Source organism: Cherax quadricarinatus, chromosome 10 (assembly GCF_038502225.1).
Source record: "Cherax quadricarinatus isolate ZL_2023a chromosome 10, ASM3850222v1, whole genome shotgun sequence".
Taxonomy (NCBI): domain Eukaryota; kingdom Metazoa; phylum Arthropoda; class Malacostraca; order Decapoda; family Parastacidae; genus Cherax; species Cherax quadricarinatus.
Window position 1 is genome coordinate 42,186,427 of NC_091301.1, and position 17,500 is coordinate 42,203,926.

Here is a 17,500-nt window from a genome sequence, read left to right on the forward strand (position 1 = left end):
CTTAGAGCAGCTGGCATTTCTTCTCTTGGATAAGTGAATGTCAGTGTACAGCTGTCTGCATATGCATGGGATTTGTGGATGAGATGAAGGTCATTGAAGTAGACATTCCATAACAATGGTCCCAGCACGCTTCCTTATGGAACACTTGCCCCAATAGGATGTCTTGCTGATTCCGTTCTCTCTCTCTCTCTATCTCTGTCTCTCTCTGCCCCTCCTCCTGCCTTATTGTCACCACTGACAGTTTTGACACAGTTCTTGGAGCTAGCCAAGGAGGGTCCCTTGCTGAATCAGGAACTTGCATTTTGGTAGCCAAGTGTTTGGCAAAGAGGTCCGCTTTCTCTTGACTACTAGTAGAGGTGGTCCCATCCTGTCGATTTAGAGGTGGAATGAGTTCATCTGGCAGATAACCTTGTCTGTCCTTGACCAGGGACCACCAGGTTTTGGAGCCTGCTCTACCTGATGCTAGCTTTCTTTTTGTGTCCACCTCCCATTTAGCAATGGCCCACTTTTGAACGTTACCCATATGCCTATAGGCTTGCCTGTGCAAGTTCCTGTTATAGGTGATAGGATGTCTCTTGTACCTTTGCCACGCCTTGTACCTAGCAGTAGCAACCTCTACAATGAAAGTCAAACTAAGGCTGATCTGTTGGCTTCATCACATATTGCCGGTGAGGAATATGTTCTTGTTGTAGATTAAGGCTGTGTCCAGTGAAGGCTTTCACTTGGTTGTCAATATCTCCTTGGAGAAGAGCATTCCAATCGGTGGTAGCGAGCTCAGAGCAAAGGGCTGACCAATTACCTCTTTCCCATAGCCTTGTTGTGCATGTGGACTCCTCACCTCGTTCTGTTGGGATCTTAAGTATCGTAAAAACAGCCTTGTGGTCAGATGATCCAGTGTAGCCGAGGGGCTGACAAGTGACTATACCTTCTTCCAGATCACTCACTACTGGGTCAAGGGAAGAGCCAGTGATGTGAGTAGGGAAATCAACAAAGTTTCTCATGTCAAATACTGCAAGAAGGTCATCAAAAAAGTCCCTCTGTATAAGGTGTTGGTTGAGGTGACCATCAATTACAATATGTTGACAGTTGTGTTGTAGTAGAAGGAAGCCTACATTTTCCATTAGGAAGTTCATGGGGTTTGAATGTTGCCACTGACGTCTGTACATTGCATATGCTAGTACAGAAGTACTAGTGTTTATGCTAAGCTTGAAGAACGTCATTTCAAGATGAGTAGGGATTGCAACATCAATGTGCTGGGCATGTACACTTTTAGAGAAGCACACAGCAACACCTCCTCCTTGCCCTTGCCTGTCTTTTCTCATCCATGAGGTGTAGCCAGCAGTTCTTGCAAAATTTTCTGGGGTGCTGTAGTCCAAAAATGTTTGAACAACAGTTATCATGTCGGGACGTTGAGTGTTCCCAAAACTGTGTGAGAGCTCTCCAACATTAGTAATGAAACCTCTAATGTTGGCCGACAGGATGCTGATAGACTGGCTCCCCATGATATGGTCAGCTTATAATAATGTTGGTAGAATTCCCAACAATATGTAAAGTAAAAGGACACAAGTGCAACTAATGTGACATTTTATTGTGGCAACATTTCGCTTTTATATCCTTTTACTCATTTTTTTTTTTTTTTTCAACAAGTTGGTCGTCTCACACCGAGGCAGGGTGACCCAAAAAAGAAAGAAAATCCCCAAAAAGAAAATACTTTCATCATCATTCAACACTTTCACCACACTCACACATTATCACTGCTTTTGCAGAGGTGCTCAGAATACAACAGTTTAGAAGCATATACGTATAAAGATACACAACATATCCCTCCAAACTGCCAATATCCCAAACCACTCCTTTAAAGTGCAGGCATTGTACTTCCCATTTCCAGGACTCAAGTCCGACTATAAGAAAATATACGAGTTAATTGCTATACCATATTGTATTTCTACCACTACTACAACTTATGTCACTACTACTGCTACCACTAGTATTGCACTTCACTCTGAGCCTTTATATACCCTCTGTGTCCATGTATTGTTTATAACGGCTTGACAAAGCTCCTGGAGAGCGAAATGTTGCCACAATAAAATGTCACATTAGTTGCACTTGTGTCCTTTTACTTTATATGTGGTCAGCTTGAGGTGGTGGATGTGTAAGGCATGTAAGGTGCCTGCCCTTGAGAGAGGTAGGGCACTGAGGCAGGTGCAGGGATGTAGGTCTGTGGTCTTGTATAAGGCACAGTACCCCCTGCTGGGCTGAGATAGGAGTAGCTGAGTGAGTGACGTGTGAGTGTGCTCACCAATTTAGAGATCCTGCTGGTTTGTTCCAAGAACAGGTCTCTAAACAGGTGGCCCTGTCTGTCAAGTTCCTTTTTCTTCCGACTCTGGTCCTTCTGAAGTCCTTTCTTGTGGTAGTAATTGCACTTGGCATCTCGCAGGCAGTTGTTAGTGGTGTGCCCCTTCCGATGACAGTGAGAGCACTGCCTAGGTGCCTGGGAGGGTGGACTATTATTTATTGCACCTCCTGTGTTTTGTTGATTTGTCCACAGGTTCTGCCGCTGGGACTGTGTTGGTGGAAGGTGAGACGGCTGTAGATGTCTTCCTCTACCATGCCCCTGTGCAGTTCTGATAGATGTGTCCCTGCTGTTCGTACTTCGGTGCAGTAGGTGTTCAGGCACAGTGATAGTTCCCTTATTATTAACTGCACCAACCTCTGGTGGAGAAAATCCTGACTCGTGACTTGCTGATGAAGCACTGCTGCCAGATGTTGGAATAGTGTCGGCAGGTGTGCTGACAGGTGTAGGATCAGAGATGGTATGTGCACTGTCTAGTGTACAGGCAGGTGCTGAAGCAGAGATGTCAGGTGTAGGAGAATTAACAGATCCAAGGCTTGCTTCGTTGCTGAGAAGAGGTTCTGTTTCCTCTGTGTTAGAATTCCCTAAGGTAGTGTTTTGAGCTCTGTCAATTTGTGGGGCCTTAGTGTTGACAGAATTCCACCAGTTATTTACCTCTGAGTTTAGCTCATTGTGGGGCTTCCATTCTTTGTCAAGTGTCTCTTCCTCACCTGCATATCCTCACTCGCCTGCCTCTATCCATCATCCCCACACCAGTGCCCATCTGACCATATACTGCAGTGCCATATGGGATGTGCAACAGTTGAAGGGACTATGGAACAGCAGTGACAGTGTGCACCTGTTGGGCGAGTCACTCTCACCCCATTTACTCAGAACTTCACTCACTCTTTTTCACCCAGTATCAAGCCCTCCCTAACTAGTTAGCTTGCACCCTCCCACCCACCCACTAGCTCCCAAGATAATGGATTCACCCTTAGGCTTGCTGTGAAACACAGGGCAAAGAACACGGGATGTGCCACATTTTCCCTTACATGTACACTGTGTAAACTCATTTTTTACTGCACGTTGACCAACAGTATGTGGCAATTTTGCATCTGTGTCGTGGTAAAGACATGTTAATAGATCACGTGTTATCCAACGGTCTACTATATAAATTGTTTTCTCTGTTGTTTTGCATTGATGGGGTTGGCCAGTAATACAGGAAAATCTTAAAACCAGTTTCTTTACATACAAGTTTTATATATTCAAAAAAGTATTTGGAACATCACTTTTAGTTTAACCAATTTTTTTTTTTCCATTTGAAATGTATTTAAGGACACAGTAATGTTTTTCTTTGCTTTTAATTCTTTTTCAGTATAAAAGGAACTGTAAAATGACTATAGAATTGATAGACACAGAGATTGAGGAGGGAGAAGATAGTGGAGGAAGTGCTGGAACTGGAATTAGTCACAATGGTACAGTTCCTTCCTCTTCTCATTCAACCATTCCACCTGCCGTCAGTGAAGTTGAAAGATGGAGTGAATACGTAGAAAAATATGTCTCATCCGTCGCACCTCAGGTTAGCTGAATGTTTTGGCTCTGTCGTAAGAGCAGATGGGAATGCAATAAGCTCGGTCATTAAATAATTTTCATGAACTGTGTTTATGGGGTTGGTAAATGATTTTAATTACTTTTTTTTTTTTTTTTAGTAATGTTTCCTACTTGAATGCTGCGGAAGTAAGAGTGCAAAAATAGAGATCAGTGATTGGATAGGATGATAAATGGTAGTGCAAGGACTAATAGAAGTTATAAGTTTAGGAATTATTATGGCTTCAAAGTAGTTGAGCTGCATAGTGATGGAAGTACAAGAACAGCAATTAGTGATTGAATAAGGTGGTGATTATGCATTAAACTAGCTTAAAAATTAATGTGATTGGATAGGATGTACAGTAAGTATATTAATATATATGTATACAACAATTTCAATACATACAGTAAATTTATTGCTCAAGGGAAATTTTTTTTTTCTTTCAATAAGTGTCTACCCCTTTTAAAGCATAGAAACTTAATACTGTAATTTGGAGCATTGGGAAGGAATTAATGTATGCCTTAATGTTTGTTGTTAAATACAAATACATTCCAGATAGGGTTGTTATAGTTTAGAGGCTCATTTGAATTGACTACACACTTTTGGCAAGACAGCCATTTAATGAATGATGGTGAATGTTTCCTTGTTTTGGGTCACAATACCTTTGTGGGAGACGACAGATGTGTAAATTTTTTTTTTTTTTTTTTTTTTTTTATTATTCAGATGTCACCTGCTATGCAGGCCCAGCTGTCCAGAAAGCCAGTATTTTTGCCACGCAACCTTCGCTCTTGGAGAAAGTTAACTGCATCCAGACAATCCAATCAGGAAGTTGAAAAGTGAGTAGCACATAGACTTGATTTATTCTTTTTTATTTAGTCGTAAACAGTACCTTAACCGGCATGTATTTTACATGGTAAAAATGACAGGATTTGCTGAGCACATAGAGCAGAGGTGAGGCTAAATGATCTGTGAAATTTTACAAAAGGAACAGGCATTACCAGAGAATTTGGCTGAGAATAAGAAAGTTTGGAGACAGAAATCAGATGGGAAAAACTAGAGGACAAATGGACTTGTTAACCCTTTGACTGTTTACATCGTATATATACATCTTACGCGCTACTGTTTCTGACGTATTTAAATGCGTAAATTCTAGCAGTCTCAAATCAAGCAGGAGAAAGCTGGTAGGCCCACATGTGAGAGAATGGGTCAGTGTGCACCACATAAAAAAAATCCTGCAGCATGCAGTGCATAATGAGAAAAAAAAACTGACCGTTTTTTTTTTTTTTTTTTTTTATTAAACCTTTGAGGGTCGCCAGGCCCTCTCAAAGACTTGTTCTCAGGGTCGCTAAAATTTAAAAAAAAAAAAGTTCTTTTTTTTCTTGTGAAAAGGTAGAGAATCTTTTCCCGATCATAATGACACCAAAAGTATGAAATTTGATGGAAAACTTACGGAATTATGCTCTCGCGAAATTAGTGGTCTCGACGATGTTTATGTATCGGCGATTTTGCCCATTTTAACCCCAATTTTTGGCCAATTCCAGTGTACTAGTCGACAAAAATCATAACTATTTCGCTAGAACTCCGTTTTTTTTTATCGAATGAGTACAAGAAACCACCCATTTACCTATTTCAACTATCCAATACAGTGGTCAGAATTTAGCAATTTTGCCAATTTCACACAAATTTCAAAAGATGCCAGTTTCCAAATAAGGTCCAGAATAAACAAGAAAGACATTCCTGGCACTAAAATAACATTTCCTCTGTTCATTAGTCACATCCCCACGCCCCTCTTACATTCTTTTGCTTTCCACTTTGAATTTTTATTCTCACAAAAAAATAGAAGATTTACTGTTATGCAGACTACTGAATTAGTGTAAAAATAGTATAAATAATATCGGCGCACTTGTGAAAGAATACTAGACTCACCAGTTGACGTGTGTTGGATGCTTTGCATGATTTGTTTACTTTTGAACTTTGGTAAAAATCGAACATTTCTGCTAATTTGAGCTCAATTTCAAGGTACTTTTCATTGTAAAACCAGTCAAAATCATCTTAATTTCTGTAATATGTCTTCCATTCTATAAAATGAGACCAGGAAAACTAGAATACAACAATAAATACCATACCAAAATACAGTGCAAAGTCGCTGTTTTAATCCAAAAATACGGTCAAAGTTTTTTTTCTCTCATTACGCACTGTGTGTTGCAGGATTTTTTTTTATACTTTGCACACTGACCACATAGATCCATTCTTTCATAGGTAGGCCTACCAGCTTTCTCTTGCCAGATTTGAGGGTGCTAGAATTTATGCGTACTAGTACGTCAAAAATCCTGGCGCGTAAGTCGTACTAGGATGGCCGAAACCCAAAAAGGGCTGAAATGCCGACTTTGAGGTGCATTTTCGTACAGTATTTATCGTTGTATTCTCATTTTCATGATCTCAGGTGATAAAATGTGAAACATATTACAGATATAGAGATGATTTTCATTACTTTCACAATGAAAACAACCTTGAAATTGAGCTCAACGTAGTGGAAATGTTCAATTTTTACCAATGTTCAGGAGTAAGCAAATTACACCACACGTCCAATACACGTCAACTGGGGAGTCTAATATTCTTTCACTAGTGCACTGATATTATTTATACCATTTTTACAATAAGGCAATAGTCTGTGTAGCAGTAAATTTTGTATTTTTTTGTATGAATAAAAAATCAAAATAGAAAGCAGTAGTAATATAAGAGGGGCCTAGAGATGTGACTAATGAACATAGGATATGTTATTTTAGTGCCAAGAATGTCTACATTGTTTATTCTAGACCCTATTTTGAAATTGGCATCTTTTTTAATTTGTGTGAAATTGGCCAAATTGCCAATTTCTGATCACTTTATTGGGTAGTTCAAATCAGTACTCGGCTGATAGAAAAAATGGAGTTCTAAAGAAATAGCTATGAGTTTGGTCAACTGGAACAACGGAATTGGCCAAAAACAGGGCTCAAGTCAGCGAAATTGCCAATGCGTATATGTCGCCGAGACCGCTAACTTCGCCAGAGCATAGTTACATTAGTTTTCGACCAAATTTCGTACTTTTGGTGTCATTACCACTAGGAAAAGATTATCATTTCATAAGAAAAAAATTATTTTTTTTTCCATAACTTTTGCGACAGAATGACAGTTTCAGAAGGGGGCTTGCGACAGTCAAAGGGTTACGAATGAAAGTGATGCAATGCTACATAAGGAGATAGGGCAAATATTTTGAGTTGTTATATAAATGAAAGACATACTGGTCGGGTTGCAGGAGTGACCACCAAAATTATTTTCTGTTGTATCTGAGTTCCTCTGCAAAGACCTTGATTATGTATGAATCATGGTGAAAGTGTTGAACGATGAAAGTTCTTTCATTCTTTTTGAGGCCTGGTCTCAGAGCGGGCCGTGGGGGCATTGACCCCCGAAACCCTCTCCAGGTAAACCCTGCCTTGATGGGAAATGGCTGATGTGTTGGTAGACAGCAACCACTCAGGGAAGTACTACTGTTTTACCAAGTGTGTGTTAACCCTTTGACTGTTTTGGTCATATATATACGTCTTACGAGCCACCATTTTTGACATATACAGTGGACCCTCAGCTAATGTTAAATCCAGCTAACAATACATTTTAACGCAAAAATTTTGCCTCGGCTAACACTAAAAAACTCACCCAACACGATTCGTTCGAGACGCGTCCACGTGTGGTCTGAGTGCGCCTCAGTTGTCCCATAGGTGCCAGTGTTTACAAGCCAGCCAGTGCGGTTGCATCCACACATACAACCAGAACATTTCATATTATCACAGCGTTTTTAGTGATTGTACCTGCAAAATAAGTCACCATGGGCCCCAAGAAAGCTTCTAGTGCCAACCCTGTGATAAAAAAGGTGAGAGTGTGGAAATTAAGAAAGATTTTGAAGGGTTTGGGGCTAACCCTGAGACACCTATGCCAGTTGTGGAATCCATTGTGCCTACTTGAAAGATTAAGGAAATGTTTGTAAAGTGGGTTGAACTGCAAACCTTTATGGATGAAAATCACCCTAACACAGCTATTGCAAGCCGTGCTGGTGACTATTACAATGATAATGTTGTGGCCCATTTTAGACAAATCTTAAAGGAACTGGAGGTACAGACCTCTATAGACAGATTTGTTGTGCGACAGAGGTCCAGTGACTCTCAAGCTGGTCCTAGTGGCATTAAAAGAAGAAGGGAAGTAACCCCAGAAAAGGACTTGATACCTCAAGTCCTAATGGAAGGGGATTTCCCTTCTAAACATTAACAACTTCCACACTCTCCCCTCCTCCCATCCCATCAATCATCACCAGATCTTCAGTAAAGGTAAGTGTCAGTTTGTGTGTATTAAAATTAATATTTCATGTGGTAAAAAAAAAAAATTAATACTTTGGGGTGTCTTGCACGGATTAATTTGATTTCCATTATTTCTCATGGGGAAAATTAATTCAGCTAATGATAATTTCAGCTACCGATGAGCTTTCAGGAACGGATTAATGTCGTTAGCTGAGGGTCCACTGTATACTCGTAAATTCTAGCGGCTTCAAATCTAGCAGGAGAAAGCTGGCAGGCCCACATCTGAGAGAATGGGTCTGTGTGGTCAGTGTGCACTATATAAAAAAATCCTGCATCACGCAGTGCATAATGAGAAAAAAAAAAACTCCGACCGTTTCTTTTTTTTAATTAACCCTTTCAGGGTCCGTGCCGTAGATCTACGGCTTTACGTTGAGGGTCCAAACCATAGATCTACACTATGAGCTCAGGTCACTCTGATAAGCTGTGAGAAGTAAATTTGGGCCTAGATATGAGAGAATGCATCTATGTGGTATGTGTGCATCACATAAAATAAATCCTGCAGCACACACTGCAAAATGAGAGAAAAAAAACTTAGTAATTTTCGATTAAAACAGCGACTTTGCAGTGCTTTTTTTTTTTTTTTTTTTTTTTTTTTTTTTTTTTTTTTTTTTTTTTTTTTTTTTTTTTTTTCTTTCTTTCTTTCTTCATGATTGTATTTGCGATTTCTTGGTCATATTTGATAGAATGGAAGATATATTACAGAAATAGAGATGATTTTATTGAAGATATATTACAGAAATAGAGATGATTTTATGGAAGATATATTACAGAAATAGAGATGATTTTGATTGGTTTTAGTATTGGAAATGGCTTGAAATTGAGCTCAAAGCAGTGAAAATGTTAAATTTTTGTTGATGTTCAAGAGTAAACAGATGACTTCACAAGTCTAATACACACCAGCTGGTGGGTTTAATATACATTCACAAATGTAGTGATATTATTTATACAATTATTACAATATTGCATGACAGTAAATCTTCTATTTTTTGGTTTGAATAAAAATTCATTATGTGAATAAAAAAATCAAAATGGAATTCATTTGTGAAGCCTCGAAACGTAACTAATGAACAGGGGAAATGTTAGTTTAGTGCCAGGAATGCCTTCATTGTTTATTCTGGAACCTATTTTGAAACTGGAATATTTTGAACTTTGCACTAAATTGGCCAAATTACCAATTTCCGATCACATTATTTTATAGTTGAAACAGTTGATTTGGCAATTTCTTGTGCTCAATTGATAGAAGTAATACTACTGAAATAACTAAGAATTTGGTCGACTGGAATAATGTAATTGGCCTAAAATGAGAGTCAAAGTCGGCAAAATCGCTGATGCATAAATACGAGATATGCGTAAATATTCGCAAGAGCATAATTTCGTCAATTTTCCACCAAATTTCATACTTTTTTTTTTTACCTTCGGAAAACGATTCTCTACCATTTCGTAAGAAAAAATAGCAAAATTATTTTTTGAAAATTCTTGGACACTGGTGCACACTTCGAAATTTGGCCTCTGGACCCTGAAAGGGTTAAAGTGCCGACTTTGTGGTCTATTTTTGTATAGTATTTATGGTTATATTCTCGTTTTCTTGGTCTCATTTGATAGAATGGAAACCATATTATAGAAATAGAGGTGATTTTGATTGGTTTTACTATAAAAAGAAGATAAACAAATGATGTCATTTTCCAGTAAATGTCCAAGTAGCCATTCTAATATGCAGTCATGAATGGGTTGACATTATTTATACAATTATTACAATATTGCAGTAGTCTGCATAACAGTATATCTTCTATTTTTTGTTTGAATAAAAATTCAAAATAGAAAGTAAGAGTAATATCAGAGGGGCCTGGAAACGTGACTGATGAACAAAGAAAATGTTATTTTAGAGCCAGAAATGTCTGCATTTTTCATTCTGGACCCTATTGTGAAATTGTTGTATTTTTTAATTTTCATGAAATTGGCCAAGTTGCAGATTTCTGACCACATTATTGGGTGGTTGAAATCAGTAAATTGGCAGTTTCTTGTACTCAATCGATAGAAAAAATGGAGTTCTAAAGAAATAGCTGAGTTTGGTCGACTGGAACAATGAAGTTAGCCGAAAATAGGGCTCAAAGTGGGCGAAATCGCCGATTCGTAAATATTGCGGAGGTCGCTAAGTTCGTAAGAGCGTAATTACATCAGTTTTCCATAAAATTTTGTTCTTTTGGTGTCATTACAATCGCGAAAAGATTCTCTATCATTTCCTCTTTTTTTTTTTTTTTTTTTTTTTTTTTTTTTTTTTTTTTTTTTTTTTTTTTTTTTTTTTTTTTTGACACCAGGACACACCTCAAGATTTGGGGTTGCAACAGTCAAGGGGTTAAATGGAAGCCTGTATTGTTTTATATGATGGTAGGATTGCTAGTGTTTTTTTTTTTCTGTCACATGAACATGCAAGATTTCAGGTATGTCTTGCTGCTTCTACTTACACTTAGGTCACACTACACATGCATGTACATGTTTATGAAGCACACTCATCTGAGTTTTCTTTGGTTTTATCTTAATAGTTCCTTTTTTTAAATTCTTGTTCTTATTGTTTTTCCTTTCATATCTATGGGGAAGTGTAATAAGAATCTTTCCTGAGTAAGCCATGCATGTTGTAAAAGTAAACTAATATGCCGGGAGCAATGGGCTAGTAACCCCTTTTTCCGTATAAATTACTAAAAAGAAAAAGAAAATCGTCAATGTGGGATGTTTAGCCCTTTGACTGTCGCAGGCCCCTTTCTGAAACTGTCATTCTATGTCGCAAAATATTCGAAAAAAAAATTATTTTTTCTTATGAAAATGTTAGGATTATTTTACTGAGTGTTTTAAGCCTAAAAATTTTTTTGCCATCAGTACTTACCGAAATATAGAGCCGCAAAGTTGGCAGAAAGTGAGGTGCGTACGGCAACAGCGGCGACTGCCCCCCACCCGGTATTATTTTATTTACTCTAATTCAAAAGTTTCTTGTATTTTCCAATATTTTTCTTTTCCAAGTAACTTATGTGGCCTGTGAGACCAATGTAAGGTGCATTGTTCAAATATGCACTCATTGTTTACAACACAATAACTGAACAAACTTTATCACTATTAGTTTGTGTATAAAATTTGTTTACACAAACAAACAATACAAAACTGTTTATTACTATTTTTCCATAATATATATACATATGTACAGTCACTGAACACGTTCCTAGAACTGCTGCAGCTTGTGGAACTCTTTGAAACATGGGTATATGCAGAGTGGCACTTGACACTCCTCACACATAAAACGAGTGTCTCTGCGTGTTTGTAGACATTTTGTGGTATATGTACATACATAACACCTCTTCTGAGCATTTTTCTTGGAAGTACTAGGAGGCAGCTGTATGGGGTAGTGATCACCAGGCCTCAAACAAGATGGCGTGTGTTGGTAATTTCGTGGGAGCTGGTCTATTGCAGGTGTTCCTCCTTGGTACTTTGCGATTATTTGTCTGATTACTGACAAACAAAAATCACCATATTTTGGTGTTTTGTTGGTCTTCAACTTGTATATGTTACAAGCATTTAGCATGGAGATATCAACAAGATGGAAAAAAAAGTTTTATATACCACTTACAACTCTTGCATACACAATCAGCAAACCGAATCTGTATGTCACATTTGTCCACTAAGCGCATATTGAGGTTGTAGTCCATGACAGCTGCAGGCTTTAGAATGGGTTCATTGGTCTCTCTGTTGTGCCTGCCACTGTGTGCCATTTCATTTCGGTGAACTGATGTCAACAATGTGACATCAAGTTTGTCATGCCACCGAAATGCCATGATGTCATTGGCAGCAAAGGCTTGCACTTCACCTCTGCGAGTGCCAGCGTTGAACCTTGGCATATGTTTACGATTACCACGCACTGTGCCACACACGTCTGTCAAGTTCACTCGCAAGAAATCACTGAGTAAGGGGCTTGTGTACCAGTTATTAGTAAATAACATATGCCCCTTACCAAGATATGGTTCCATCATTGTTCTAACCACATCACCAGAGATACCCAATAACTTCATGGTATCTCTCAAAGTATTACTGCCAGTGTACACAATGATATCCAAAACTAGACCACTTCTGCAATCACACACTACAAATAACTTTATACCAAAGCATTTCCTCTTGCTTGGTATATATTGCTTGAATGAGAGTCTTCCTTTGAACAAAATCAAAGACTCGTCAATAACAAGCTTCCTGAAGGGATAAAAATACATGCAGCACTTTTGTTTCATGTACATAAACACATTTCTGATCTTATATAACCTGTCGCTTCTGTCAGGCCTGGTTTTGTCTGAAAAGTGTAACATACGTAGCAGTATCAAGAAACGATTGACACCTATAATAACACTAAAACCTGGAGTTGAAATCAGGCGTTCTGTTGCCCAGTATGTGGTGACTGTGATTATACACATGTGGCATAAGCATTATTGTGGCAAAAAATAGGTACATCTCTGCCACAGTTGTCTCCTTCCACTGGTGTAGCCGTGATCTTGGTGAGAGAATTGTATTTGCCATGGTGCATTCATAGTATGTGTTGGTTTCCCTGACAATGATGTCCATCAGGGGTTCATCGAAGAATAACTCAAAGCATTCCAGTTCACTAGCATTGTTCCCAAGTGGACATGATGGCTTTATTCCACTTTGTGTTTCATCAAAGTCATGGGGACTGAGGACAAACTCGTCACCTTCCTGCCAGTCCCAGATGCGGTCTGCTGGTGGGTTCTGGATATTTTAACGTGGTTGTGGTTGTGCAGGTTGTGGTTGTGTAGGTTGTGGGAGTGTGGGGTTGGGTGAGGCTGGTTGTTGTTGTGCAGAGTCAGCAGCACGGGTAGTAGCGTGGCCCGCTGCTGGTGCCACATGGGTCGTGCCACCATCACTATCACCACCACTGCCTGCTGCCTCACATCATTCATACCCATCGTAACAATATCGTCATCTTCACTATCAGGTCGTTGTGTAGGGCCACGGGATTTGCTCCCAGAGTTTTTCCTTCCCCTTCGAACAGCATATGAAACACTACCAGACCGCATGCTACGTAGTACATACTGCCGCTTCACTGGGGAATATTCACTCTCACTGTCACAACTAGAACTGCTTTCAATAACCTTGAAATCACTATCACATTCACTGCTAACATCTGGGTCTTGTACACGAGCAAATAGTTTCCTCTTTCGTCCTGGTACAGGTGAACATGAACGTGAACAAGCCGGCCCAGCACCAGAGGTGAATGGTTGTGGGTCATCTGGGTTTTCATCGCTAATTACATCACCCTGGGCACTTTTTTCGGTCACACTCACTTGAAAACCCTGGAATTCACTGTCACTGACACTTTCATCGCTGTTAGAGATATCACTTGGGAACAAAAGACCTCCAATCCGCCGAGTAGTGAGGTTCTTCTTAACGGGAGGCATGGTGAAAATGGACTACCAAGATGGCATTCCCACAATGCACCACTGAGTCCCAGATTTTTTTTCACAGGGTGCACACCCACCATTGAGACCCATTCTCTCTCATGTAGGCCTACCAGGACTTTCCGCTTGATTTGAAGCCGCTAGGATTTATGCGTATAAATATGTCAGAAACAGTGGCGCGTAAGACATATATATACGGCGTAAACAGTCAAAGGGTTAAGTGTGCGTGGTTATTGTGGGAATGATAAGAAAGAGATATTTGTGGATGTTATGAAAGAAAAGAAGCTGGATGTCTTGGCTTAAGTGAAACAAAGCTGAAGGGGGTAGGAGAGTTTCAGTGGGGAGAAATAAATAAAGATTAGGTCAGGGGTTTCTAATAGAGGTAAGGAAGGAGTAGCAATAGTGTTGAAGGATAAGTTATGGCAGGGTGACCGAAAGAGGATGAAAATCCCCAAAAGGAAAATATTTTCTTCATCATTCAACACTTTCACCTCACTCATACATAATCAGTCTTTGCAGAGGCACCCTGATACAAAAGTTTGGAAGTATATATAAAGATATTTAACAAGTCCCTCCAAACTGCCAATATTCTAAACCCCTCCTTTAAAGTGCAGGCATTGTTCTTCCCATTTCTAATACTCAAGTCTGGCTATATAAAAATAACCGGTTTCCCTGAATCCCTTCACTAAATATTACCTTGCTCACACTCCAACAGCTCGTCAGGTCCCAAAAACCATTCGTCTCCATTCACTCCTATCTATCATGCTCTTGCACGCTTGCTGGAAGTCCAACCCCCTCGCCCACAAAACCTCCTTCACCCCCTCCCTCCAACCTTTTTGAGGATGACCTCTACCCCGTCTTCCTTCCCCTACAAATTTATACGCTTTCCATGTCATTCTACTTTGATCCATTCTCTCTAAATGACCAAACCACCTCAACAACCCCTCTTCAGCCCTCTGACTAACACTTTTATTAACTCCACACCTTCTTCTAATTTCCACACTCCATATTTTCTGCATAATATTTACACCACACATTGCCCTTAGACAGGACATCTCCACTGCCTCCAACCGCCTCCTCGCTGCAGCAGTTAGAACCCAAGCTTCACACCCATATAAGAGAGTTGGTACCACTATACTTTCATACATTCCATTCTTTGCCTCCATAGATAACATTTTTTGCCTCCACATATACCTTAATGCACCACTCACATTTTTTCCCTTCATCAATTCTGTGGTTAACGTCATCCTTCATAAACCCATCTGCTGACACGTCAACTCCCAAATATCTGAAAACATTTACTTCTTCCATAGTCCCTCTCTGCAATGTGATATCCAATTTTTCTTTGTCTAAATCAATTGATACCCTCATCACCTTACTCTTTTCAATGTTCACTTTCGACTTTCTACCTTTATACACCCTCGCAAACTTGTCCACTAACCTTTGTAACTTTTCTTTGGAATCTCCTATAAGCATAGTATCATCAGCAAAAAGTAACTGTCAAGTCCCATTTTGCATTTGATTCCCCATAATTTAATTCTACCCTTCTCCCCAACACCCTAGCATTTACTTCTTTTACAACCCCATCTGTAAATATATTAACCTTTAAACGGTCCAAACGTATATATACGTTCACCTGCGCAGTACCCCAAATATTTTGAGTGCGCACACCCATTTTCTCATGTCTAGGCGACTCAGACCTATCGTGCCAATGTTGAATGAATGACAAATGAAACGTATATATGTATATACGTTTGGGGCACTACGCGAGAGAACACATATAAACGTTTGAACCGTTTAAGGGTTAAACAACTATGGCAACATTACACATCCCTGTCTAAAACCTACTTTTACTGGGAAGCAGTCTCCCTCTCTTGTTCACACCCTAACCTATGCCTCGCTATCCTCATAAAAACTCTCTACAGCATTTAGTAACTTACTACCTATTCCATATAATTGCAGCGTCTGCCACATTGCTCCCCTATCCACTCTATTATATGCCTTTTCTAAATCCATAAATGCAATGAAAACTTCCCTACCTTTATCTAAATACTCTTCACATATATGCCAAGTGAGTGTAAAACGAAAGCCTGTAATTGTTTTACATGATGGTAGGATTGCTGGTGCCCTTTTTTCTGTCTCAAGAACATGCAAGATTTCAGGTACGTCTTGCTACTTCTACTTACACTTGGGTCACACTACACATACATGTACAAGCATATACTACATACACACCCCTCTGGGTTTTCTTCTATTTTCTTTCTAGTTCTTGTTCTTGTTTATTTCCTCTTATCTCCATGGGGAAGTGGAACAGAATTCTTCCTTTGTAAGCCATGCGTGCTGTAAGAGGCAACTAAAATGCCGGGAGCAAGGGGCTAGTAACCCCTTCTCCTGTATAAGTTGCTAAATTTAAAAAGAGAAACTTTTGTTTTTCTTTTTCGGCCACCCTGCCTCGGTGGGATACGGCCGGTGTGTTGAAAGAAAGAAAGAAGATATATGCTTCAATGTAAACACTTGATCTGTACATCCCCTACCCACTCTGAAACCTCCTTGCTCATCCGCAATCATACGCTGTCTTACCTCTTAATTCTTTCAGTAATAACCTTACTGTACACTTTTCCTGGTATACTCAGTAAACTTATTCCCCTGTAATTTTTACAATCTCTCTTGTCTCCCTTTCCTTTATGTAAAGGAACTATACAAACTCTTGGCCACTCCCTAGGTACCTTCCCCTCTTTCATACATTTATTAAACAAAAATATCAACCACCCCAACACTATATCCTCCATCTACTTTTAACATTTTTGTCATGATCCTGTCAGTTCCGGCTGCTTTACCCCCTTTCATTCTACGTAATGCCTCACGCACCTCCCCACACTCTTATCCTGCCTTTCTTCATTCCTAAAAGATGTTATACCTCCCTGACCAGTGCGTGAAATTGCCACCTCCCTTTCTTCATCGACATTTAACCCGTAAATGGCCCAAATGTATATGTACAGTGGACCCCCGGTTAACGATTTTAATCCGTGCAAGAGGGCTCATCGTTATGCGAAATAATCGTTATGCGAATGAATTTTCCCCATAAGAAATAATGGAAATCAAATTAATCCGTGCAAGACGCCCAAAAGTATGAAAAAAAAATTTTTTTACCACATGAAATGTTAATTTTAATACACACAAACTGAAAAAGGCATGCACAATTAAATGACACTTACTTTTATTGAAGATCTGGTGATGATTGATGGGATGGGAGGAGGGGAGAGCATTATCTTCTTACTGTTTAGAAGGGGAATCCCCTTCCATTACGACTTGAGGTAGCAAGTCCTTTTCCGGGGTTACTTCCCTTCTTCTTTTAATGCCACTAGGACCAGCTTGAGAGTCACTGGACCTCTGTCGCACAACAAATCTGTCCATAGAGCTCTGTACCTCCCGTTCCTTTACGATTTGTCTAAAATGGGCCACAACATTGTCATTGAAATAGTCACCAGCACGGCTTGCAACAGCTGTGTCAGGGTGATTTTCATCTATAAAAGGTTTGCAGTTCAACCCACTGTGCACACATTTCCTTAATCTTTGAAGTAGGCACAATGGATTCCACAACTGGCATAGGCTTCTCAGGGGTTAGCCGCAAACCCTTCAAAATCTTTCTTAATTTCCATACTAATTCTCACCCTTTTTACCACAGGGTTGGCACTAGAAGCTTTCTTGGGGCCCATGGTCACTTATTTTCCAGAAACAGCACCGAAAA

General features: G+C 39.5%; 1 protein-coding gene across 1 annotated transcript in view; it reads left to right on the top strand.

Annotated features, from left to right (window-relative positions):
• The window catches only part of LOC128688051 (SIN3 transcription regulator family member A), a 223,203-nt gene that overhangs the window by 170,360 nt on the left and 35,343 nt on the right, over positions 1 to 17,500 (top strand). Inside the window, 2 exon segments of the mRNA XM_070083829.1 lie at positions 3,708 to 3,911; positions 4,644 to 4,756. Of these exon segments, the coding sequence (XP_069939930.1) occupies positions 3,708 to 3,911; positions 4,644 to 4,756 (317 nt within the window).